General features: G+C 40.7%; 2 protein-coding genes across 16 annotated transcripts in view; both read left to right on the top strand.

Annotated features, from left to right (window-relative positions):
* Positions 1-18561, top strand: part of ZKSCAN8 (zinc finger with KRAB and SCAN domains 8) — a 32473-nt gene extending 13912 nt beyond the window's left edge. For 5 of the 6 annotated variants that reach the window (XM_042237167.2, XM_042237169.2, XM_042237166.2 and 2 more), the window contains one exon: positions 545-6460. In XM_042237167.2, coding sequence (XP_042093101.1) covers positions 545-1506 — 962 coding nt within the window. In that variant the 3' untranslated portion in view covers positions 1507-6460. Of the gene's footprint in view, positions 1-544; positions 6461-9596; positions 9603-14772 lie in introns of those variants that run through there. The other variant, XM_042237170.2, reaches the window with a different exon arrangement.
* The window catches only part of LOC105603932 (zinc finger protein 397-like), a 30721-nt gene continuing 15515 nt past the window's right edge, over positions 11655-26860 (top strand). For 2 of the 10 annotated variants that reach the window (XM_060403372.1, XM_042237158.2), the window contains exons 1-3: positions 11655-11731; positions 23039-23547; positions 23836-23965. In XM_060403372.1, the coding sequence (XP_060259355.1) occupies positions 23119-23547; positions 23836-23965 (559 nt within the window). In that variant the 5' untranslated portion in view covers positions 11655-11731; positions 23039-23118. Of the gene's footprint in view, positions 11793-22080; positions 22322-23038; positions 23548-23835; positions 23966-26860 lie in introns of those variants that run through there. The other 8 variants (XM_060403371.1, XM_042237157.2, XM_042237162.2 and 5 more) reach the window with 4 other exon arrangements.

The raw sequence follows: 26860 nt of genomic DNA, 5'->3' as shown, positions 1-26860 counted from the left end.
TGAGTATTTGTCTCCTGTCCAAGTACTAACCAGGCCCAACCCTGCTTAGCTTCCAAGATCAGATGAGAGCGGGCGCATTCAGGGTTGTATGGCCATAGACTGGGTATTGGTCTCTTTGCCAGCTGGATACTGAAATCTTTTGGTGCTCTCTGCGTTCATGTAGATCTCTCATACTTAGACCCATTGTGCTCCTCCTTTTTAATGACTGGGGCTTTTTTCATTCCTACTCCACTCATTAGATCTTTTTATAGTTCCATATTCCTTCTCACTTCCCAATTTCTGCTTCTCCTCAGGGGATCCCTTCTCTACTTTAGTCCTCCTTCCAACAGCCCTATTTCTTGATGGCACTTATTCCCTAGTTGGTGTATGTGGTACTTCAGTTTGTCCCTGCTCCTTTCTCCCCAGATTAACGAAGGCATTTTGGAGACAAGATGGAAGCTTTCCATTTACTCTTAACCTCCATGTGTATTTTTCTTTCCTCTTTTTCCTAACGTAAAGACTAGGAAGTGACATTCACTTGATGTTAATTACATTTTTATTCCAGGTGGTGAGACCAGGAATGAGAACAGAGAATTAACTTCAAAACAGGTAATATCTACTGGAATCCAGCCACATGGAGAGACAGCTGCCAAATGCAACGGGGATGTTATCGGGGGTCTTGAGCCTGGAGAAGCCCGAGACCTTCTGGGCTCATTAGAGAGGCAGCGGGGAAATCCCACCCAAGAGAGACGACATAAATGTGATGAATGTGGGAAGAGCTTTGCTCAGAGTTCAGGCCTTGTTCGTCACTGGAGAATCCACACTGGGGAGAAACCCTATCAGTGTAATGTGTGTGGTAAAGCCTTCAGTTACAGGTCAGCCCTTCTTTCCCACCAGGATATCCACAACAAAGTAAAACGCTACCACTGTAAGGAGTGTGGTAAAGCCTTCAGTCAAAACACAGGCCTGATCTTGCACCAGAGAATCCATACTGGGGAGAAGCCATATCAGTGCAATCAGTGTGGGAAAGCTTTCAGTCAGAGTGCAGGCCTTATTCTGCACCAGAGAATCCACAGTGGGGAGAGACCCTATGAATGTAATGAGTGTGGGAAAGCTTTCAGTCATAGCTCACACCTCATTGGACATCAGAGAATCCACACTGGGGAGAAGCCCTATGAGTGTGATGAGTGTGGGAAAACTTTCAGGAGGAGCTCACATCTTATTGGCCATCAGAGAAGCCACACTGGGGAGAAACCCTACAAATGCAATGAGTGTGGGAGGGCCTTCAGTCAAAAGTCAGGCCTTATTGAACATCAGAGAATCCACACTGGAGAAAGACCCTATAAATGTAAAGAATGTGGGAAAGCTTTCAATGGGAACACTGGCCTCATTCAGCATCTGAGAATTCACACAGGGGAGAAACCCTATCAATGTAATGAGTGTGGGAAAGCCTTTATTCAGAGGTCAAGTCTCATTCGACATCAAAGAATCCACAGTGGAGAAAAATCTGAATCCACAGGAGTTTAGGGAAAAACTTCAGTCGTAGATTCGGCCTTAATTCAACATTAGAGGAACCATGTGCTGGTGAGAGGTCTTTCACTGTAAAAAAAAAAAAAAATGGCAGAAAGTTCAACATCATTACAACCTTATCTAGGGTCAGATTGATAGGGGTGGCAAAATTAGAATAGCTCTTCAGTAGTTTGGGTCCAGTGCCTTGATACAAATTAATTAGCTTGACTATCTTAGGAGGTGTCTGATAGAATGGAGCTCCTGATGGTCTGATCCTTTAGAAGCTTAAAATAGCATTAGAGAAAATTGCTTGTGTGGCTTGAGGCACTTAACTTTGTCTTTTTGGTGAGTAGCTGTAGGTTTGAGAGTAGCTACTCCTTCTAGTTCCTCTGCTTCTTCCGATCTCCTGTGATCCCTATCTCCCATTTATTCCCCTAAAGGTGCATTTTGTGTTCCTAATCTGATCTAAGAAGCTGTTTTAGAGTTTGAAGCAGCCTCTGTATGAGACTTGCACTTATGTTTAACTTTCTGAGCTCCTTGTTCTAGGGAAATTTTTATAAACACTTAATGTATTTATGCTTAAGTGTACATTTTTTTTTATTCTAATGCTCTTGCTAGTGGAAATCCATATTCCCATGCAAACTCAGAATGCTATATTTTTAACAGCACTCCAGCATTTTTCTTCATATATCACCTTCATTGACTCCCCTGAGTCACTGAGCATCCATACGTATCCTTCACCACCCCCAGCCCCAGTACCTGTGTCAGCAAAGGAAGTGGACGCATTAGTGATGGTTGTGGGAATGATGCAGAGAAAGAGGTGAGTGGAGACTCAGCAGCAGCAGCTCGGCTGCTCTTGAGCTTGGATGGCTATACCTTTTGGTAATTTGACTCTCCTTTCCACCTTCCCACTGTACACTGTGGTACAGATAGGTATTTATACTATCCTCAATAAGGCATCACATGGGGAAAAAAGACAGAGGTGCTTGAAGAAGACATAAAAGTCCTGCAAAGAATGTACACTCATCTCTTTTGGTCCATCACAGTACTGCGCTCTCAGGTTCCTGTCAGTCTGCACAAACCCCCTGACTGGATGGTCTGCCACTCTTGCTTTACCTTGAACCCACCTCCTTAGATGGCCTCAGCACCTCACTCACTCTTTATCTGTTTCTTGCCATTAGCTTTACGTGTCTACAGTTCATCGGTTGAGTGCTTCACCTAACAATTCCTCTTCTGAATTCTGGTGCATTCCCTCTATAATCCGGCAAAGACACAATATTAAACTCATCATCACCAGGCACTATAATTCGTCTTTGAAGCTTTCAATATACCAAGGCACTATAATTCATCTTTGAAGCTTTCAGTATGTATAAAGTAATAAGGCTGGTTTAAAGTTACCACCAAGAACTTACAGAAGAATCCAAACTTGGGTTGTCTTTTTAAATTGGGCAGTTCTAGCTATTCTAGTAGTACTGTTATTCCAAGTACTACCACTCCTCTAGATATTTGGAACACTCTCAAGATTCCCATTTAATACACCATTCAAGAAAAACACTATTACTCTTTGAATTTCATCTTATCTTTGACCATCTGGTTATGCACTTATTCACCATATTTGGAATTGAGTAACTTTTAGCTATTTCCAAAATCATATTTCAGAATGGGAATTGATTCCATTAATCTTATTTAGAAGAATATGACATACATTATAATCAAAGTTCCAAGAGAAATTATACATTTTCACACTGACTATCCTGAACAAGGACTGCACTTACTAATAATGTTTCATGATTAATGTTTTTAAAAGTCAGTCATAAAATAATACATCATAGAGGTCTGCCTTTTGGATCATAAATTTTTCCCTATAACATCCCTCTGTACCCCACTATGGCCCATATTGATTACTAATCACATCAGAGTTATCTACACCTATTTCATTGAGCCATTGATATCCACTTGTCATTTGCCATCCTGGTTTCCTTGGTTAACTTTTTCAAAGCAATGCTTTTCATTATCTTTTATTTTCTTCTCTTCTCTCTCTGCTTCTCCCTCTTGTTAGCCTATAGATTACTATTCCTAACTTCTTTGTACTTGAAATTACAAGAAACCAGAAACAAATCTAGTTGTCTCTAGATCTTTGCTCTCTGCTTCAGTTGTGCCTTACTTTCTGTAGAGTACTAATTCTGCCTGAGGCCAATGTTACCTGTGTACAAATATTATATAGGATGGGTACATTGTCAGAGGGAAAGTGTGTCTATGCATGTGCATGTATGCACACATTCCTCCCAAATAGTTCAGAGGAACAGTAGTCTTCCAGTGAAAGCTGTTAGCACAGCACCGTGGTATTGAGATGACTGTAGATGTACCAGCTAACATCTCTTTACATTACTCAAAGTAATGTATAGCCAGATTACTTAACTCTTAGAATTACTGAGCATCTGGCAGAAATTTAGAGAAAAGAAAATATGACCAGAAAGATGAGTATTATACTGGAATGCATCTGAGAAAAGACTATAACTTGACAGAACAATATATGTCAAGGCTGATTCAGCACACTTATAGATGTAGCCAAATAGTTTAAGACAGCAGAAAAGGGCTGTTGTTTCTTTGTGGGCATAAGTAGAAGTCCTTTCTTGGTCTACAGTTTTCACTCTTAGCATTGGTCAGTCTGTATGACCTTACTTTGAGCTCCTAACTATGAGTGACAGCACTAAACTCCTTTATCCTGCAGATTCTATTTTTATACTTGTAAGCTGAAATTAACTGTTCACCAGTACTTACTTCTCCCATCCTCAACTTTTTAAGACCTGGCATAATAAAGTGGTTCTTCCATAACAGTTGCCATCCAACATGGTCCTAGGAGAGACATCTTAGGTTTCAAAGATTTTCTGCATTGAGTAAGGTGGTCGTGGTTGATTCCCATATGGAACAGTTAGTTTTTATTTATTGAGCACTTACTATGTGCCAAACCTTAAGTTATGTATTTCTCGTGCTTATGATAGATATTTTGATATGATATCCTCCATTTTATAGATGAGGAAACTGAGGCTTAGCTGAAAACTTACTGGGGAAGGAAATATGCAGTATAGTGCAAATCCATTACAATTACTGGAAAATTGATTGAAAATGTCATTTTGGTTTATTATTATATCATCTTTAAATGTTGATAATTTTGGTGCTTTATTAGAAAGCTAAATTCTACCAGTAAAACATGTTTAAAACTTGGAAGGAAAAGCAGAAACTTATAACTCAAATACACTTCTCTCTAAACTGCCCCAGGGAAAGTGGCATTATGGGGGAAAATGAAATATCCATGTCTTAGGCCAGGCAAATAGACATTTTGGTTGACAACAGTAAGTTCATCTACAGCATAAGATGTGTAAAAGCTTCAATTTTAGTGCTCATTTCCAACTACCATTTTCTTATTCTATCATTCATGGTTTTTCAAACATGTCTTCTGTTGTTAAACCCCATTTCCTCATTAATGCATTCTTAAAACTCGTTTTTGGCTTTTGTACTCACTTCACTGAAATGTCCTCAGAATCACCAGTGGATAAATATTAATGCCTTTTCTTAGCTCTTACCCTTTTTTTTTTTTTTTTTTTGCCAACCCAGATAATATGTGGGACCTTAGTTCCCTGACCAGTGGTTGAACCTGTGCCCCCTGTGATGCAGAGTGGATACAGAGTCTTAACCATTGGATTGCCAGGAAAGCCTCAGTTCTTGTCCTTCTTATATTTCATAATTTTTGAATTGACCCTGCATCTCAGGAATTCTCCTTTGAGAATTGGTCGATTTTCTTTACTTTTAGCTTTTCTCTATGCATGTTTTTTCCCCTCCTCTCCACTGGAAAAAAATATCCTTGTCTTAATTTTATTCACTACTTTTTCTATACTCCTCTTTATCCATTTGGATTATTTATACTTCGATATTTCAATAACAATATTTTCTACCCTATGGGTTGTCTCTTAACTTGTGAACTTTTCCACAGATACTTATATAACTTGGTGTTTGGAGACAGGACTCATTACTGTGTCCCCAAACAACATTTTCCTTTTAAATAGGCATCTTTGGTTAACATCTTTATCCTTAACAGACTCACTACCCTTCCTATTTCTTATCCCAGTGTTTGAGTGGTCTTTTAGTCTTTTTCTGGTTTTCACTGTTGATGTCCAATATCTTGTTAAGTTGTTCCAATTCTTAGTTTTCTCCTTGAGGCTGGATTTTTTTTTTTCCTTCCCATGTTTCTGCCATTTCTTCGTATCCTTCTCTGCAGATCCATATCATATGAGGCCCAGGTTATTGAAATTCTTGCTTTTCAGTTTCCTTGCTCCCAACATCCCCACCTTGTTTGCTTCCAAGATTGTCCTCCTCAAACTCCATTTTTCTGATGTCTCATTTCACAAGATAATCAAGATAGTTTTCACATCAGGTCATTCCTATCAGAGCAGTGATAGGACCTTGTCCTCTATTACCTTGTCCTCATGTTTAATCTGCCTCAGCCTCATTTCTCTCTAGCATATTCACCTTGATTCATCATTCACTTCTGTGACCTTCCACTGATGTCTCTTATAAAGCCCTTGCCTCTGTGCCTTTTTCATACTGTTCTTTTGCTTAGATTTCTCTTCGGCCCCAGCTCACGTTCATTACTCCCTTCAAAGCCTGGCTTCCATTATATCTTCTGAGTGAGCTCTCCCTGATGATTTCACCTCACTGAGACCTCCCTAACTGTGCTGCCTCACCACTGATCCTTTAAGTTTGTAGTGTGGTCCATGTACTTACTAATATGTTGTTTTGTAATTATTTTCTAGCACTCTGTATTGTAGTTTCATGTTTGTATTTATTTCCAAAATTAAATTGTAAGCTCCTTGAGGGCAGGAATAATAACTTTTACATTTGTATCTCTGCACCCCTTAGTGCCTAGTACAGTGCTGAGCACATAGTAGGCGTTTAATAAATGCTTGTCAAATTATTGTGTGCATTGTTTATGGTGCAATATTTCTATCTACAGAAATATTTATACTGCTTTCAAGGATATATGTCTCTTCATTTTATGCACAGACCCATTTGCATTATACATCAATAACTGCATTCAAGATGGAAGACAAAAAAATTTAACATTAGGGTATGTGTGAAAAGTTGAAATGTGAAACTTCGTTTGTTCAGATTTGTTTGTTGGTTAAGAAGGAAAATAGGAAACTGTAAAGATTACTGCTTATCATTGCAAAAGTGCTTGAAAATAGGCTTTTTGTGTCTCAAGTAGACCATTGGTTCCTAACTGGAGAAATTTAGCAATATCTGGAGACAGTTTAGGTTGTTCTATCAAGGGATGACTGGGATACCACTGGCATCTAATGGATAGAGGCTAGAGATGTTGCTAAACATTCTGCGTGCACAGGACAGCCCCCACAAAAGAAAACATTCCCAAACTTCCGTATGTTTGATAGTGCCTGAGAAACCCTGGTCTAGGTATATTTAAGGTATATAGCAAAAAGAAGAGAAAATACTAAATTTTTTTTTACTATTAGAAAAATCAGCTATGCCAAGCTTTATGAGAATCTGTTTATATATTTTATAGTCTGTAATATTATGAAAGCCTTAATGTTTGGAGTTCACAACAACATACATGTATGTTTTAAGGTTGCTCTCAGCATCAGATCTGCCTTCCAAAGTGGAAGGTGTTGTAGGAGTACAAGTCTAGTTTTAGCCTTCTGTATCTTGTTTTTTCCCGTAAAATGAAAGATAAAACTCTGGGGCCTCTTTAACAGGGAGCCTACAAATCAAAGATTTAGTTTTGGGGACAACACATGACCCTTAACCACCCCTTGGGCAGCCACTAGACAGGAATGAATGCTAACTTCCTAAGAAAACCCCAAGCAGACCCACATGAAGTTTTTAACATACTCTCTTAATCCTGCTTAAGAAGATACTTGTAGGGGGAAATATGGCTAGTCAGAAATACAATTAAGAAAGTAAGTAGTGTAAAAGACAACTTTTTAAAAACTAGCCTCTTTTTGCAACTCAATGGTACTTTTGACACATTTTAAAAGGATCAATCTCAGAGTTAGAAAAATAAGTGTGTAATACATCAAAGAAATAACTGCTCTGATGTGTTTAATTAGTCTGTAGAATGCTAGGTTTGGAAGTGACTTGAAATCATTTTCCAGTCCATTATTCTGTAAGGGAAGGTCCTAAGAGGTCATGTGGCTTCCACCAGGTGATCCATTAAGTTAATGGTACAGGTGGAAACAGAATCCAGGCTTCCGGAGGCTTTGCTTCTTTGACTAGTTATGACCCTTGTTTTATGTTCTTGATTCATATAGTGCCATAGAATGTATTCATACTTAGTGCCGCCTCTTGTAGTGTTTCATTTTAGGAATTATTACTTTTATCAGCTTGTATGTCCAAACCAGTACACTGGTGTCTTGAGTTCTTTAATAAACGCCTGAGTAGTCCAAGGGATTTTGCATTATTGCAACCCCTTTTTGAAGGTCTTGCTCTCAGGTCGGTCCGTAATCTTGGAGAAAGCACATAGGATGTGCAGTATTTGGCATTCAGAACACTAACAATGAAAACCGGAGCTCCTGCCGTCCAGTGTGTCGGTTTAGGAATGCGCGACTTCACTTTCACTTTTCACTTTCATGCACTGGAGAAGGAAATGGCAACCCGCTCCAGTGTTCTTGCCTGGAGAATCCCAGGGACGGGGGAGCCTGGTGGGCTGCCGTCTATGGGGTCGCACAGAGTCGGACACGACTGAAGCGACTTACCAGCAGCAACACTGGAGATGTCCTTTCCCAGCTTCAGTCTTTAAATTCCAATATTCAAGGCTGGTCCTACCCTGGGTAAAATCAGGAAGTAAAAAATCACCTTTGTGACGGGTGAGGCAGGGATTGCGAATCTTGGGAAAACGGGTCAGAGGCTCTCGCAAAAATAAGCAAGGACGAAACCTGCAGCCAGCCCCCGAACCCAAGACTACCAGTCAGGATGCAAGCGAGGCCCCGCCCCGGAAGTAATGAGAGACTTCCGCCCACGAGGAAGTCTCGGAGCTGGTTGCTTCTCTGACTACAGTAGGGCCCTTTGCTCTTGGACGGTAGTGTGGTGGGCACTGCTCAGGTGCAATCTCTTGGATTTCCTCTCCCTGGACGGGCCGGGGTGGATCGTGGGCGTGAACCTCGAGAGGCGGGACGGTGAGCAATAACCCCAGATGCAACCTCCCGGGGAAGGGTTTTTCTTAACGATTTACTGCTGCTGGAGTACACATTAGGAACTACTCTTGGGATTATAACCCCAATCTTTCCTGAAGTCTTCAGAGTTTTATTGAACCACAGTAACAACGTGTACACCTGGTACATTTGGAATCAATGTCCACCAAATCACTCAGCTTGCCATCCCGAACAAAAGGGAGAAACAGCAAATGATTGGAAATAAGTACGAGGAGTTCTGAATTTAGGAGAAGTTTCCTCTTCCACAACTGCATTCTGTGTCCACATTTCCCTTAGAATGCAGAATACGTCTTTATTTCAGCTTGGCAATAAATGATGGCCGTTCCCCTTTAGCAATAATTTTTCCGTCCACACCTGGGCAGACCCGCTTTCCATCAAGGGCGGTTCTGTTCTCTCCTAACACATACCTCCATCTGCTCTCCCAGTAGTGCCCCCAAGGCGATGGCAAAGAGATTCCTGTGGCACAGGACCGCGCCTGCTAATCCCAGTCTGTGATCACATAGCCCTTTGCAAGTTAGCCCCTTATTTGACATGGCTTTTTACACACACACCCCTCCTTCCATAACTCTCAGTAATTAGAGTAACAGCATAACAGCTGTGGCAGTCTGCTTTCTCTTTGAGTAAATTAATGTTTCTTTTACAGAAGTATTGCAGAAAAGGGAGGCCCTCTCGAGGAATCTTACTGAATTGCAGACTCTCCAGTTACAAGAAAGCTGCCTGTCTGAATTTTTAGAAGAGCTGCTTTTGTTGGTTCCAAAGATTCTGTTATTAGAAAACTCTGCTCTGAGCTGGCTCCTGCAGCTCATTTGACAATGACTGAGGCCAGTTCCTGACTCTTCTGCTGAGTAATACCAGGTCTGGGAATGGGAGCCACATTGTGGGAAGCGGGTGGTGAGAGAGGGTTTGGGAAGGTGGCTAAGTTGGAGGACCTCAAGAGGGAGTTGGATAAACCTAGAAGATAGGGCAGCAAAGGAGAGGTATTTATTGTTATCTTAAAACTTTTAGCCTGTTAGTGATTCTTATTTTTCCCTACGTTTTAGGCATGCAAGTCTAAAGTTGGACTGTCTATGCTTCCACTTCCTCATCTGTAAATGATGATAAAAGCACCTGCCTTTTACATTGCATGAACATTACGTAGTACATAAGAAGTGCTATCTAGATATTTGTTGTACTGATTTCTTCCTCTCCTTACTTTCCTGGAACTTGCCCTACTCTGCTGATTTATTTGGTTATACAGTGATTCTCTCGTAATTTCACATGTTTTTTTTCTAGGTCCCAGTTCTTGCACACAGTAAAGTGATCTATTAGTAAACGTCAACTCTGGCAGCAGCAGGAGAACCACAGTCTCTCCAGATCCTAGCCAGGAATATACCATTGAAATATTAATTATAGGGACCCTTCTTCCTATAGTAATCTCCCTACTGGAGAATTATTAAGTGTTAAAACTTTGACATTCTGTAGTTTTCTGAAGATCTGGATGTAAGATCTCCCTTACATCTATCTTGCTCACCAGTGCCACACTTTAATTATTGAGGCTTTGTAATACATGTTTAAAATTCTTTAGAGCATCTGCTGATAGGGCCCACATGCTACTAAGTCACTTCAGTCGTGTCCGACTCTGTGCAACCCCATAGACGGCAGCCCACCAGGCTCCCCTGTCCCTGGGATTCTCCAGGCAAGAACACTGGAGTGGGTTGCCATTTCCTTCTCCAATACATGAAAGTGAAAAGTGAAAGTGAAGTCACTCAGTGGTATCCGACTCTTAGCGACCCCATGGATTGTAGCCTACCAGGCTCCTCTGTCCATAGGATTTTCCAGGCAAGAGTACTGGAGTGGGGTGCCATTGCCTTCTCCAAGGGCCCACATAGGGTCTCATTATTAAGGTGGCTCATTATGTTGACTTCGCAAACAAAGAATAAAATCACAGTGATCCTTGAGACTGACCAGATTGACCAAACAACATTCTGATTTCTCACTAGCACCTACCTTCTCAAAGCTATGAAACCACCAGTTTCCAGACCTCCAGCTATGTGACCACAGGATTCAACTACAGGCTAAAAAATTAACCATCCCTTCAGAGAATTTTTCATTGGCAGGGTATAAGAGAGACCCCATCAGAAAGGGAGGACACTGGTTCTCTTTAAGGGCCAGTCACTCTGTCATGTCCCTCTAATAAATTTCCCTCTTCTTTCCTGACTTCCCAGCTCGCTTTCTTTTTCTCTGCACTTGCCTTACAACTGCCCCTTCATTGCCCTTCTTCTTCAGCTTTTCCATGCAGAGTCTTGCTTGTTTAGTTTTCTATATTAACTTTAAAATCTACTTATTAAAAAGTCATTTTATTGGAATAGTGTTAAGTTTACAAACCAATGTAAGAATTACTTTCTGAGACCTAAGCCTTGAAGATCCATTCGCTGGTTCCCCTGGGTGGCAAGTGAAAGGAGTAGGGACTAAACAGATCTAGGTTCAAATTTCATCTCTGCTCTCTTATTAGTTGCCCAACCTCAGAAAATTTATCTGTTTCTCAGATTTCTTATATATGAGAGGATGACTATAACGTCTGCCCTGCAAGTTTATGTCTGTGTGTGCTCAGTAGCTCAGGTTTGTCCCACTCTTTGCGAGCCCATGGACTGTAGCCCGCCAGGCTCCTCTGTCCATCGGATTCTCCAGGCAAGAATACAGGAGCAGGTTGTCCTTTCCTCCTCCAGAGGATCTTACCCACCCCGGGACTGAACCCAGTCTCTTGCGTCTCTTACATTGGCAGGCAGTTCTTTACCACTGTGCCACCCAGGATTAAAAGAGCTAAAAAGCCTTAAATGCTTTTTTTCTATATAAATAGAATCTTTTCCTCTCTTGCTCCTTTCAGAGATTCCTCTCACGAAGCACTGAGAGGGAAGCCTCCAGGATCCTAGAGCGGACGACTTGGTGTCTGGGGCGGGGTTCTGCGGAAGTCGACCTCAGGAGGCCACTGCAGGCATCAAAGGCCTCTTGGTTCGTCAAAGGCCTCTTGGTTCGTTTTCCGGGTGAGACTTCTTCGACTTTCTCCTGGGTGTGGAGTAAGCTCTTGGGCGAAGGACCCCCGAGGTGGGTGGTTACTAAGCTCTCCACCTGGTTGTCTCAGAACTGCCCCTCACTCTGCCGCCCCTCCTCTCTCTGCCTCTTCTTCCTACACATCTCCCTTCTTTTACTCCCTTTTCCTTTCCCTCGTCCCTTTTTTCTGTCCTTTTCCTCCGACGCCTTCTTTTCCTGTCCTTTCCCTCCTCCCTGTCCTTTGGGGAGGACATACTGGCCATACTGGCACTGGAAATTCCCCTACAACGTCTCGGAGGCCCGGAGGCCTAACAGTCGCAGGAGCCCCTCCTCGCTTTTCTGGCGAAGCCCTATTTTTGGGTGCGAGGAAGGGGAGTCGGAGAATGGAGGAGATCTTTTCTCTTGACCCTGTGTCCCCAGCTCTGCTTTGTTGTGATAACTTTATTAGCTTACCGACACTCGACAGTTTTATTTGGATGTTCTTGAAATATTTTCATTTGCCTCAAAGAAAAAAACTCAGCTTAGCTGAACATTCATGAAAGTTCCTTTCTTTTGATATCTACATTGCATTTCCCCTCCGCCTCCAGCCGTTTTCTTCTGTTTAAAAGATGAGAGCAAATATCCCTCTTTTTTCTTGATACCTTTTCTTTGACATTAAAAATGTTAAAGTAACTGATAACAACATCAGAGAGGTACTTTATACATAGTTATAGCCTTAAGATAATTCAGAAAAATATTGTATTTATTTTCCTTTATAGTTGCCTTAAGTCAATGTCAGCAATTTGGGGCTCAGGAAAAAAGACAGCGCACTGAAGCAGCCACAGGAAAGGCTAATTCAGGTGTGAGCAAGCTACAGATCAAAGGGGCTTTGGGTAGGACTAGGAGTTCTACATGTTTTGCTAAGGGCAAAGCAACTTGTACCATATGCTCCATGGTAACCTCATTTCTGGACTTTGGGCAAAGGTTCATTTGTATGTGAACTGTGCACCAAGTGAGCCTTTTTCAGTATTGCCAAAGAGCTACTTACTGTTCAGAGAAACTTGATAAAACAGCATCACTTAGAAATAAACGGCGCAGTTCCTAAGCCATGTGGAATGTAGTGTCCATGTGACAATAAACTTGTGACTGATTTGTAGGTCTTGAAACTGAATTAAGGAAGTTAGAGGCTTAAAATATACATGTTTGTGTAAAGAAACATTAGAAAGATGCAGGAAACTAATAAAATTGGCTACCTGTGGAGGTGGCAAACAGGGGGAATCAAGGTGGAAACAAGTTATTTCTGTATCTTTTTAGATCATTTTGACTTTTGAATTATATATTACCTGTTCAAAAACATAGACAAATTTTTTAATAAAACTTTTGGAGTAGTTTCTGAGATCTGGTCATTTTAGATTTACAGAAAAATTGTGAAAGAAGTACAGAGAGTTCTTATATCCACCCCCCCACACACACACACTTAGTTTCCCTATAGTTAACATCTTACCTTATGTAATATATTTATCACAACTCTTGAGTTACTATTGCATGTTATTATTATTAAAGTCCATACTTTATTCACACTTCCTTAGTTTTTACCTAATGTCCTTTCTCTATTCTAGGATCCCAGCCAGCATACCATGTTACATTTAATTGTCATATCTCACGTGTTCCTGTTGGTTGTGACACTTTCTCACACTTCCCTTGGTTCTGATGACCTTGACATTTTTGAGACATATTTGTCAGGTCTTTTGTAGGATGCCACTCAATTGAAATTTGACTGATGTTTTTCTCATTACTATACTGAGGTTAGAGGTTTGGGGGAGGAAGACCACAGAGGTGAAATGTCATTCTTATCAAGAGTCCACACTGTCAACTTATGACTGTTGACACATAAAACAACTTGTAAAATGGAAAAAGGCAGAGGGTGATAATTTGTGGAATTTGAGTTTGAAGCAAAAGTTTTCTTAAGCTTGGAGATAGAACTGATGAAGTATTGTTGTCAGGATATAAGAGAGTGGGAACCATCCAACACGTTATCTACACATTGGTCTAAATTACAAAGATGGAATGGACCTTTCTTTGGAGAGATGGAGGATCTATTCTGTCGCAATTCCAGAGGAGACAAAACATCCCTGTTGCTAAAATGCTGTCTGCCGTAGCCTCATCAGCTGTAGCAGTAACAGTGGTAGCAATAGACAGAGCTTATTTAATCACTGTATCTGTCTTCCAACACAAATAGTGTGGACTTGTGAGTGGTAAAACAATGATGATGTTATTGTTGTTTCCCCAAATTAATTCAATATCAGTTGAATTTCTAATTTTTTGCCTTCTCTATTCCTGTGTTCCTTCATCTGTTCTACTATTTGCAAATCTCTTCAACTCCTATCTTGTTTCCCAATTTAATTAAATGTGACAAAAAGTCTTTTCAAGTAGAAACTATGTTATTTTATATACTCACTTATAGCCCAGATTTTGTGTTTGAGTTGCCTTTTTAAAGTATATATTTAAATAGTATATTAGTCAGGTGTTCATTCCAGGAGTTTTGTGGTAGTACCAAATGAATAAAAACATTTGATTTGACCACATTTGATCGGTGTGTCCTAGGTTTGTGGAACATGTTTGAGAGTCCTAGTTAAGTCTTTATCACATCATATTGCTTTTTTAAGTTGCTCAGACATATCTGACTCTTCCAAACCCGTGAACTGTAGCCAATCAGCCTCCTCTGTCCATGGAATTCTCCAGGCAAGAATACTGGAGTGGGTAGCCATTCCCTTCTCCAGGGCATCTTCCCACCCAGGGATCAAACCCAGGTCATATTGCTTTAGCTGCAGGGAATAAACCGCATTTGAAAGGTGGGTTTATTGTTTCAGGAATCAAGGCCAAAGGTATGAACAAGGTGTTAATTCTGAAGGGAAGATTTTTGTAAGGATGGATCCACACCAGACGGTCCCCAGCACATATAATGGGGATACTTTACAGATTCCTGAGAATGAAAAAGCTTCTTATAACTGGTATGAGGACCAATTAGAAAGTCATGGGGCGAGGTCTGCAGAAGAAAGACGGTATACATGCAGTGAATGTGGAAAGAAGTTTGCTCAGAGCTCAGGCCTTGTTCGACATCAGAGAATCCACACTGGAGAGAAACCCTATGAGTGTGATCACTGTGGAAAAGCCTTCAGTGTACGCTCAACTCTCACTGTGCATGAAAGAATCCACACTGGTGAGAAACCCTATACTTGTAATGAGTGTAGGAAAGCTTTCAGTGTGAGGGCACACCTGATTATACATCAGAGAATCCACAGTGGAGAGAAACCCTATGAATGTAATGAATGTGGCAAAGCATTTAGTGTGAGCTCAGACCTCATCAAACATCAGAGAATCCACTCTGGTGAGAAATCTTATGAGTGTGATGAGTGTGGGAAGGCCTTCAGTGTGAGTTCAGCCCTTATCAAACATCAGAGAATCCACACAGGAGAGAAGCCATATGAGTGTAAGGAGTGTGGGAAGGCCTTCTATGTGAACTCAGCCCTTATTAATCATCAGAGGATTCATTCTGGAGAAAAGCCCTATAAGTGTGGAGAATGCAGAAAAGCATTCAGCCAAATCTCAACACTTATTCATCACCAGAGAATCCATACTGGAGAGAAACCATATGAGTGTGGTGAGTGTGGGAAAGCATTCCGTGGGAGCTTTAATCTTACTAAACACCAGAAAATACACACTAAAGGAAAGTGTGATCAATGACTTACATGGTGAAGACATTACAAAGGCCGCTTTTTTTTTTTTTTTCCCAAGTCAGAAGTTGTCACCAGAAGAAGGGTATGACAAGAGTTAATGCTTTAGTTGACACTTCAGTTTCTTGGAATATCAGAGAAATGAGAAGTCAGTGAAAAATGACTTCACCATTATAATGATCGACTCAGTCTCTAAAATCATACCCACTTCTGAGAATGCAGCTTTACAAATCATAAGGTAAATAATGTAGTTTGTTGTGGTTTAGTAAGTGCAACCTCAGTACTTCCAACATAATTTTTACTTTCTTTATGTGCAAACATTTTGTCGTTATTGTTGCTACCAGTTTATAGATGAAACATTAAATTTTGAAATTGGAAGTGATGTTGGTTGGTGGAAACTAACATATCCTCTTTGAATCTGAAAATACTGGAGTCTTTTTTTGGTGCCGTCTTGGTAGTGAGACAATCCCCACACCTGTCCTGATTCACCTGACCCTTGCCTGCCGCTGTTCCATGGATGAGAATAAAAAGCACTGCAGGAGCCAGCACTTTTTTCTTGTTGGGCCTCTTGCTAATGCTATTGCAGTAAGTAATTAAAGGCTTGACTGTGTTTCATTTTTGCTTGTGTTATAATGCAACACATTGTCACTGCTCTAGGATCCAGGCCAGGAGAGTATTTCTGCCTTGAATATGCTACACTTATGGCAAAAGAAAAACAGAGGTAGGACCACATGATGACTTTTAAAGCATCTACTCAGGAGGAGCATATGTCATTCCCCTTGGGTTTTGTTAGGCAAAGCAAGTCAGCTAACCAAGCTTTTTTTCCCTATCCATATGGTCGAAAAAAAGTAAAGCTTATATAGACGACAGTGAATAACTACGGAAAGTAACATAATCTGTCTCGTTGAAATAGTGTATCTACCATTTTGGCCAATGTTTATACAATGCTTTCTGTGCCTGGGCTTTCTCTGAGTGCCTTATATGTGTATTTTTCTCAATAAAAAAATAATGATATGACATACATACTACTATACGGTAAGTCCCCTACATATGAACCTTCACATTGCAAACTTTCAAAGATTTGAACATGCATGCACATGTCCAGTTGATAGCTTACAATGAATAGTGTTGGATTCGTGATCTCCAAAGAAGAAAATTTAGTTTCAGGATCAGGGACCAGGCTTGACCACTCGGCTCTTGTGTGGCAGAAGTTTTATTACAGTAAAAAAGGACAGAGACAACTCTGACATAGACATCAGAAGCAGGCAGAGAGTACCCCCTCACTTGTCTTAGCAAGAAAGCTATATGCTTTTTCAATTATTACAGTAAATCAAAAGAATGTCTCCAAGATTGTAAAGTTCATTCCCACAACTTACATTTTAAGATGACAGGATTAGAACTAACAATAGAAATGTCTTACTAGACCCACTCCCACAATTTACATTTTAAGATTACAGGATTAGTCAGAAGGTTCTCAAGAAGGAGAAACATGACTCTTCAAGAGCTCCAGACCCCTTTCCCCTCCTCCTCTTCCTCCTCTGGGAGGGGGAGGAGGAGGAGGAAGACCCTCCTCCCCACCCACCACCCCCCTGGACTTCTTACCTACCTAACAATTGACTTTCTCCCAGTCATGTAAGGTAGTTCACCTGTCTGATGTACATTGTCATGTGTGTGCATCCTCTACAAGTGGTTATGCTCTTGTGTACTTTACTGTATAGAGTACAGTAGTATAGTATCTATTTCAAGCCCAAAATGTCCAGAAGCAAGCATAAAAGCAGCAGTGATATAACTGTTGCTGTACTGTACTTTTCAAGATACTGTACTATAATATTAAAATGTTTTACTTTTTGTTTGTTTTTTTATGTATTATTTGTGTGGAAGGTATTATAAACCTATTACAGTACAGTATTATATAGCCGACTGTTAGTCGAATACCTAGGCTAACTTTGTTGGACTTAAGAACAAACTGGACTTAAAAACATGCTTTTAGAATGGAACTCATTTGTATGTAGGGGACTTAACTATACTCCCATTTTACAGCTAAAGAAATTGAGAAACTGAGACATTAAGTAATTTGTCCAAGGTCATGCAGCTAGAAATCGTTTAGCAAGGAATTGAAACCAGAAGTTTAACTTGACAATCTTTTCTCTTAACCACTGTGCTACACTATGAAAGTTTAATCTGAAGGTTGTTTACGTACTACAGTGGGCCTTAAAAGGTTGGGAAGGTCCCTTGGAGAAGGAAATGACAACCCACTCCAGTATTCTTTCCTGGAGAATTCCATGGACAGCGAAGCCTGGTAGGCTACAGTCCACAAGGTCACAAAGAGTTGAACACAACTGAGTGACTAACACACTGTGCTGGTAAAAACGTTAAAGTCTTTAAGTCTTCTTCAGTCTCAATCTGGGAGAAGGCAATGGCAACCCACTCCAGTACTCTTGCCTGGAAAATCCCATGGCTGGAGGAGCCTGGTAAGCTGCAGTCCATGGAGTAGCTAGGAGTCAGATACAACTGAGCGACTTCACTTTGACTTTTCACTTTCATGCATTGGACAAGGAAATGGCAACCCACTCCAGTGTTCTTGCCTGGAGAATCCCAGGGATGGGGGAGCCTGGTGGGCTGCCATCTATGGGGTCTCACAGAGTTGGACACGACTGAAGCGACTTAGCAGCAGCAGCAGTCTCAATCTGTCTTCACCTCTAAGTAACTTTTAGAGTTAATCCATTTAGGATTACTTAGGCTAATCCACCTGGCTGGGTCTCAGTTTTACATCCTTAAAAATAAGGAGAGAGGCCAGGTATTCTCTGATAGCCCCTACAGCTTTGAGATTTTTATAATCTCTCCAAATAGACTGTAAAATGCTTTGTTATGTGATGACTTCTTTTTTAATCTACTACTTCATGTATTGTTATGTTCACAAGAGCTCTTGAATAAATGAGTCTCTGCACGAGTTCCTCCTTTCTGCCTTACATTAATGATAATACTAATAATGAGTAGTTTACATTTATCCAATCTGTTCCAGGTACTTTTTCAGGTCCTTAGGTTAAATTATTTCATTTAAAAGTTTAGATGCTATATTTAGAATAAAAGCAAAGCTGAAAAAAAGAAAATTGCTCTAAACATCCCTTTTGAGATCTTAGAGCACAGTAAAATAAACCCAAGAAACAAAGAAGAAAATACTGAAAAGCTGCAATTAAAGGAAAAGCAAGTGTATTTTCTTACTTAGAACTTAAGCACAGAAAGATTTTTGTTTTTTGCAACTTCTCTTTTTAGGCTACTCTCATATATGTCACATTTGACACTTTTTCTGCCTCTGGGGAAAAGGTGCTAATATCATGATCAACCTGTTCTTTCAGATGGTAACTCCTGGCCTTAAACAAGGAGTTTATTTCAAAGCAGAATTTTCCAGAAGTCTAATACACAAGGAGATGTTCAGAAGATCAAATGGGAACATCATCAGGGGCTCCACATTGGACAGGTTCATAAGCTTCTGAATAATTTACCCAAGTGAGGGAGGAGCCCCTTTGTGGACACACAATTTACTTTGCCTCAAACCAGGGAGAATAGCACTTGGATAAAAAGGCCTAAGAACACCTGGGAGAATTTACCCTGAATTTCAGTCCCTTGTGGCTCAGCTGGTAAAGAATCTGCCCACAATGCAGGAAACTGGGGTTCAGTCCCTGGGTTGGGACAGTCCCCTGAAGAAGGGAAAGGCTACTGACTCCAGTATTCTGGCCTGGAGAATTCCATGGACTGTATAGTCAATGGGGTCACAAAGAGTCAGACACGACTGAGCGACTTTAGCTTCACTCAGTCTTGTCAATACTCCGGGTGTGGGAAATTGTCCCTTCAGCTTGTGTAGAGTTTCCAACTTCAACTGTAATAAAAGTAGCAGCCACTCATTGTAAAGGGAGTGAAAGTCAGTCATTCAAAAATACCCCTTCCCTAATAAAATGAACCCCGGCACCCCAGCAGCCCTGACCAAGCACCAGCATGTCCAAAGTTAAGGAAAGCCTTATAGATCCTCAACTTGGAATGACCTTTGTGTAATCCAAGTCTCATTAAACAACAGAGAAGTCATCCTGAGAAGAGTCATGAGAATAAAGAATGTGGCAAAACCTTCAGACACTGGAATGATATTGACAGACAACAGAGAACCTTTAGGGATATCTTCAGTGTCAGAAGCCTTCTGTATGAGCTTAAACCTCATTAAACGTAAGCAATTTCATTTTGGACAGGAGCCTTATTTGTGTCTTGAGTGTGGCAAAGCCTTTAAGTTCTGTGATAGCCTTGCTAAACATCAGAAAATCCACACTGAAGAGAAAACTTAGCGGTGTAAAGAGTATATAGATTCATTGTGTTTCAAGTCTGGTCACTCACCAAAGAACCCACAGTGGAGAACACCATTATGAATATAGTGAGTGGGGGAATGCCTTCATTTGGAAGCCAGAATTTATTACCAGAAAACCCATAAATATTAAAATGTGAGAAGACCTTCACTTAAAAACTCAATCTTATACACTGGAAAATCCATACTGGAACAAAACCCTATGTATATCATATATACATTATTTTGGATGGATATGTATATAACTGAATCACTGTGCTGTACACCTGAAACTAAACATGGCATTGTAAATCAACTATAATAAAATAGATTTTTTTTTAAAAAAACAAACTGGAGGACTTATCTTGTGGTCAATGGTTAGGATTCCACCCTTCCAACGCAATGGGCATGGGTTTGATCTCTGGTCCAGTAACTAAGATCCCACCCACATGCCATGCAGTGCAGCCAAAAAAGAAAAAAGATACTGGCATCTGAAATATATAAAGAACTCCTAAAACTGAACAATAAAATAATTCAGTGTTTTAAATGGGCAAAAGATCTGAACAGACACTTCACCAGAAAAGATACACAAATGGCAAATAATCATGAATAGATGCTCCAAATCATATGTCATTAGGAAATTGCAAGTTAAGATACCACCACACACCTATTAGAATAGCTAAAGTGCTGCTGCTGCTGCTGCTGCTAAGTCGCTTCAGTCGTGTCCGACTCTGTGCCACCCCATAGACGGCAGCCCGCCAGGCTCCTCTGTCCCTGGGATTCTCCAGGCAAGAACATTGGAGTGGGTTGCCATTTCCTTGTCCAATGCATGAAAGTGAAAAGTGAAAGTGAAGCCTCTCAGTCATATCTGACTCTTTGCGACCCCATGGACTGCAGCCCATCAGTCTCCTCCATCCATGGGATTTTCCAGGCAAGAGTACTGGAGTGGGGTGCCATGGCCTTCTCTGAGCTAAAGTGCTAAACAGTGACAACTCCAAATGCTGATGAGGATGTGGAGCAACAAATTCTCGTACATCCCTGGTAGGAATCCCAAATTGTGCAGTCACTTCAGCAAACAGTTCAGCAATGTCTTACAAAAGTAAATATACTCTTTTACTCAGCAGTTTTCACTCCTTGGTATTTACCCCAATGAATCGAAAACATGTCCACAAAAGAACTTGCACAAGGGTGTTCTTAGAAACTTTATTCATAATTGTTAAAACGTAGAAGCAAGCAAGGTTTCCTTTAGTAGTTTTATGAAGTAACAAACTGGTACATCCAGATAATAGAATATTCAGCAGTAAAAAGAAATAAACTATCATGCCATGAAAATCCATGGAGAGAGACTTCCTTCCCTGGTAGTTCAGTGGTAAAGACTCCATGTTCCCAGTGCAAGGATCCTGAGTTTGATCCCTGGTCAGGGAACTAAGATCCCACATATTGCATGGTGTGGCCAGAAAAAAGAAAACTCATGGGAAAATATTATCTACTTTTTGCTAAGTGAAGAGACCAGTCTGAAAAGGCTACAAACTGATTCCAACTATTAATACATGACATTGTAGAATAGGCAAAAGTATGGAGACAGTAGGAAGATCAGGGCTGTGGGGGTTGGAATGTGGGAAAGATGAATGTGTGGAGCATAGGGAAATTTTAGGACAATGAAACTGTTTAGTATGATACTTGTAACAGTTGATGCATGTTGTATATTTTCCAAAACCTGTAGAATGGACTACACAGCTTATAAATATTAACTATGGACTTCAGTTAATACTTGATCAATATTGGTTCACTAACTGTAACAAAGATGCCTCACTAATGCATGTATGTAGCCAGGAAAGGGGTTTGGAGGGGACATATGGGAAGCTTTTTCTATAAACCTATAAGTAAGTACTCTTTAAAGACTATAACGTTTTTTAAAGCTATTTTTCAGCAAAAAGACATAACTGGGAATAAAAAGGGAAGTGGGAGCCAGTATCTGGTGTTCATATAACAGCTCATACCCAAAATGTAAATAGAACTTTTCACTCATCAATAGTAAATACACTACAAAAAGGGCTCGTAGCTAACTCGCAGCAACGTTGTGGGCGATTTAACCTTTATGGATCGGCTCGGATTTCTTCAGGAGGCAGTGGGAGAGAGAAGGGAGTAAAAATTCAATTGCCAGAGTCAAGTGCTGCGCCCACCCTGGCCGAACCAGGAGAAGGTAGCAAAACCCGCAATCAAGATCATAGAGAGGACCATGCCTCCGGATTCCTAGGCGGGCACCGGAAGCGGCCTCGCGGTCCCGGTCGCCTTTTGCTCTGTGGTTCTGGGTTCCTGGTTGGTCCGGCAGGATGGTGATTATAGTTTTCTCTTAACTACTTGCCAGGGCTAGTCCTGGGGAGCGCCAGCCATCCCCAGAGCTGCGGGTGAGCGGTCGTACTTCTCCTCAGCCAAGCTGCAGAATTTCCAATCTCTTGTCCCTAGAGGCAGAAGTGGGACGGGGAAGACTCTTTGCAGCGTGGGTGTCCTGTTCTCCCCCCAACAAGTGCACACGGTGCTTGGTAATGAGCTTCAGTGACGATTTGTTTCTATCGTTAGATTTGGATTTGTCGCTGTTTTTTTGTTTGTTTTTTAACTTTATAGTATAGCACAAACAACTCAGATTTTGCTTGCTGATTCTCTTTATTTCATACACTATGGATGCTGGGGTGTCTCATCCGACGGAGAGGTGCTTATTGCTTTACTCCCTGAACTTGGAACTTGTGTTTTACTCCCCTGTATAAGTAACTTGATTCCTCTAAAGATGATAAAGGTTTTACCGGAAAAATAACTTTGACTCTGCTCATGTGCTTTGACTCTACAGGAGTGTCCCAAAACCCATCCTTCCTGCTGAGCAGTTCTAAGAAGGGATGGTAGGTTATGAATATGCATGGAAGAAAGCTTTGGCAAATATGGTGATCCCACAGCCTCTGGCTCATGTGCTTTTCTTCCTTTAATGTAGTTTTTATAAACTAAAAAGTCTTTATATTCTAAGAATGTGGCCTTATTTCCCACAATAGAAGTTCTGATACTAATATTTATGTCGCATTTTGTATATCAGCAGCAAAGTGCACTTTCTCAATAATTGTTATCGGTTTTTGTGGGTCTCAGGAATATTGTCTTACAATATTCCACTACTCAGGAATATCACCTTGGCAGTGAGTCTGCATTACTAATAACATAGGTTCTTGACTGCTCTGGTTATTTTGCTGTTTTAATAGTGGGTTCTTCTCCCACAGGAGTGCTCTGATTCTAAGGTTCTTCCTGATTCCTGGGATGTAAGCCAAGTGAATCCTATCCTGAGCCATTGCAGTCTAAGATGTCCACCAAGTTGAGAGAGGATCCAGTCTTGACTCCTGTGGTCGACACTCCAGAGGAACATGAGGGTCTGAGAATAGTGAAGGTAGAGGAAGAGGAGAACCATACTTGGGAGCAGAAGCCTGGACAACTAGGGAATGTACACACTCATGAGGAGCTTCTCCGTCAGCGCTTCAGACAGTTCCACTATCAAGAGGCCCCTGGACCTCGAGAGGCGCTGAGACAGCTCCGGGAGCTCTGCCAAAAGTGGCTGCAGCCTGAGCGGCACAGCAAGGAGCAGATCCTGGAGCTGCTGGTGTTGGAGCAGCTCCTGAGCATCCTGCCAGAGGTGGTTCAGGCCAGGGTATGGGAGTATCATCCAAGAAGTGGAGAGGAAGTGGTGACTGTGCTAGAAAATCTGGAGACAGAACTTGAAAGCAAAGGACAACAGGTGGGAAAAGGGTAATCCATTGTTCATTTATGAGCTCACCAGGGGTCTACCAGCAAAGACAGGGGCCATGAGTAAGCAAGAGGTGAGGGACTTATGACCATTATTTTCTGGGCTGAAGCATTATCTTTCTGTTTTCCCTTTAAAACTCTGTTGATTAAGACACTGGTTTCTTTATTCTGCTTTCTATACCTGTAAGAAATTGTATTTTTAATCAAACTCTGAGGTTTAGTTAGCTATTGCCATCTTTCTGGTCCTTTCATAAAACCAGCGGTACTGGTATGTCCTTAGGTCCAAGCCAGTGCACATTACAAACAAGAAGTGTTCTGGAAGGAAGTGAGACCTGCAAGCCTTACAAATCAGTCACTGATCATCCAGCTAAAGTGTGATCCTTGGGAGCACTTTCCCCTGCAAGAGAATGGTAAGCTTTACACCATGAATCTTTGTGATCTTTTAGAAGCACTGAGCATAGCATCTGCTAAAAATAGTATTTCTGATGGGGGAAAAAAAAACTGGTATCTAGAAATATCAGAATAAATTTAACACCAAAAGGTTATTTACAAAGTGAGCATATCTAGAGTTGATTTCATTTTGAATTGGGCTATGTGGTATTTTTTTAACTGGGCTGTTATAGTGGTTTACAGTTCTGTGACTTCAAGTTATCATAGAACAATAGTGGTAGTTTATATTTTAAAAAGTCAAGTACTGTAGAAAGATATAAAATGAAAATTAAAGTTCCATTCCCAAGAATTAACAACTGTGGGCCTTTCATATACAGTCTAGCCAATCCAGAGCCCAGTCCCCCAACCATCTCCTTTATCAAGCTTTCACACACCAATCTTATCAGTAGAGGTATTTTATTCTTTTTAATGTTTAGTTTTCTGTTGCATACATGTATTGTAATTAATTTAATGGTCTTCTACTGATGTACATTTAGATTTTTTCCAGTATTATTGTTATTTTAAACAATGATCAGTGGATGTCTTTATGTAAAAATCTTTTGGCCATTGTGTGAAAATATTGAAGGAAAATATTTCTATAAATGCAGTAAGAAATTAACAGTCACTAGATTAAAATAGGCTATTTATTACATAGGCAACAAAGTTATAGTGACTACCTCAGGAAAGTAAAAAGGTGATGGAGAAGGAATTGGGATTTGGGCTTTTTACTTTTATGCCTTTCATACCATTGAAAATTTTACCTTAAGTATCTATTCTTTTTGTAATAAAAATAAAGAGCACAGTCTTTAGATTCAGATTAACTCCAGGCCAGGCTAATCATGTGATCACAGACCAGTTATTTAATTTCTGTGTTTCAGTTTCTGTTTCTATTACCTAGCTTATTGTGTTACTGTGAGCATCACCACAAACTGACTGATCATTTGGTGTTTTAGCTATCTATTTCCATGGAACAAACCACTCCAGAACTTAGTGGCTAAAAGGAACAACCATTATGTTATCTCTTACAATTCTGTGGATTGATTGGGATTAAGAGAGTGGTTCTGCTGCTGTACGTGATATCAAATGAAGCTGTAGGTATTGAGAACTTGCCTGGACTATGATGCTCGAGATACTTCACTCACATCTCATAGCTTATCAGGAGATGGCTAGAAACTGGGCTTAGCAAGATTATGAGATGGATGGGCCTCAGGTTATCTCATTCTCTCAGTCTCCATGTATTTCTTTAGGGGAGTAACTAGACATCTTAACATGGTAACTCAGGGATCTCAAAAGCATCTTTTAAAATCTTAGTCCTTGAACTGATATATCATCACTTTCACCATATTCTGTTGGATAAAGCAAGTCACAGGCCAGCCTAGATCCTGTGTGGGAAGGGGTTGGACTACACAAGGGATAAATACAAAAGGGTATGTTCATTAGGGACTCTGACGACTCTTGGGAAATTTACATTTCATTCCTGCCATTCTGAGTTTTTAAATCTGGACTGAGGCCCAAAAACCTTTTATTTATTTATTTTTATTCTCTAAGACTCATAAGTACAGTAACTGTCAAACCCTTAGGATGATAGTTCTTGGTTATTTATCACAATCCTTGATGTTAATAAGCATTTAGTAATGTTATCAATAATTATTACTAACCTTACTTCCATACCCTTATGTGGGATATGCAACTCTTAAATAATTGACTTGCTCTTTCAGCCTATAAGGCCAGGAATACAACTGGTGAATTTGCCCCAAAGCAGATTTCTTCAGAAAGGAATTCACTGGATGCTTTCCAGGATCCAAAGTGTGGAGAAACTTTTCAATATAGGGGTAAATCAGAACACCAAAAGGTCAACCCCGCAAGAGTAAAACGACACAAATGTAAGGAATGTGGAAAGGCCTTTGCTCAGAGCTCAGGGCTTGTTCGACATTGGAGAATTCACACTGGAGAGAAACCTTATAAGTGCAATCAATGTGGAAAAGCCGTCAGTTATAAATCAGCCCTTCTTTCACATCAGGAAATTCATAATAAAATAAAACGCTATCAGTGTAATGAATGTGGGAAAGCCTTCAGTCAAAACACAGGCCTGGTTCTTCATCAGAGGATCCATACTGGAAAGAGACCTTATGGGTGTAAAGAGTGCGGAAAATGCTTTAGTCAAAGTTCACACCTTATTGGACATCTGAGGATCCACACTGGAGAAAAACCCTTCAAATGTAATGAGTGTGAGAGGGCCTTCACTCAGAGGTCAGGACTCATGGAACATCAAAGAAGTCACACTGGAGAAAAACCCTACATGTGTAAGGAATGTGGGAAAGCTTTCCGAGGGAGCACCAGTCTTACTCAGCACCTGAGGATCCACACTGGGGAGAAGCCCTACCAGTGTGAGGAGTGTGGCCGAGCCTTCATTCAGAGGTCAAGCCTTGTTCGTCATCAGAGGATCCACAGAGGGCAGAAGTCTGTGTCTATATCCTAAGTGTAAGAAAGCCTTCAGTCAGGCCTTACTGAACACTTTAGAAAGCTATGCTGAATACAGACTTTATCATTTTGTAATAAACTGAAGAAATTGGGAATGTGGTGTCTCCATTATCATTGTTATTCTAGATAGTCAAACTAGAAGACATTTTGGTATCATCCATCAGATTGAAAGAAGCTGGTAGCTTGTCACTGGAGCAGACCACATTTTGGGCTGAGTCTTTTATGGATCTGCTATTTCTTTCTCCCATTCTTTTGATCCTTCTCCTTTGTGGTCCTTCAGCACTTTTGTTCCTTGAAGTCACTATCATCACATACCCTGAATATCCTGATGACACAGTGACTCTCACATTTTGAACGGAGGACCACTGAGGCTGTTAAGTGTGCATACTGTGCAA

This window comes from Ovis aries, chromosome 20 (genome assembly GCF_016772045.2).
Source record: "Ovis aries strain OAR_USU_Benz2616 breed Rambouillet chromosome 20, ARS-UI_Ramb_v3.0, whole genome shotgun sequence".
Taxonomy (NCBI): Eukaryota; Metazoa; Chordata; class Mammalia; order Artiodactyla; family Bovidae; genus Ovis; species Ovis aries.
This window is presented reverse-complemented; position numbering and strand designations above follow the sequence as displayed.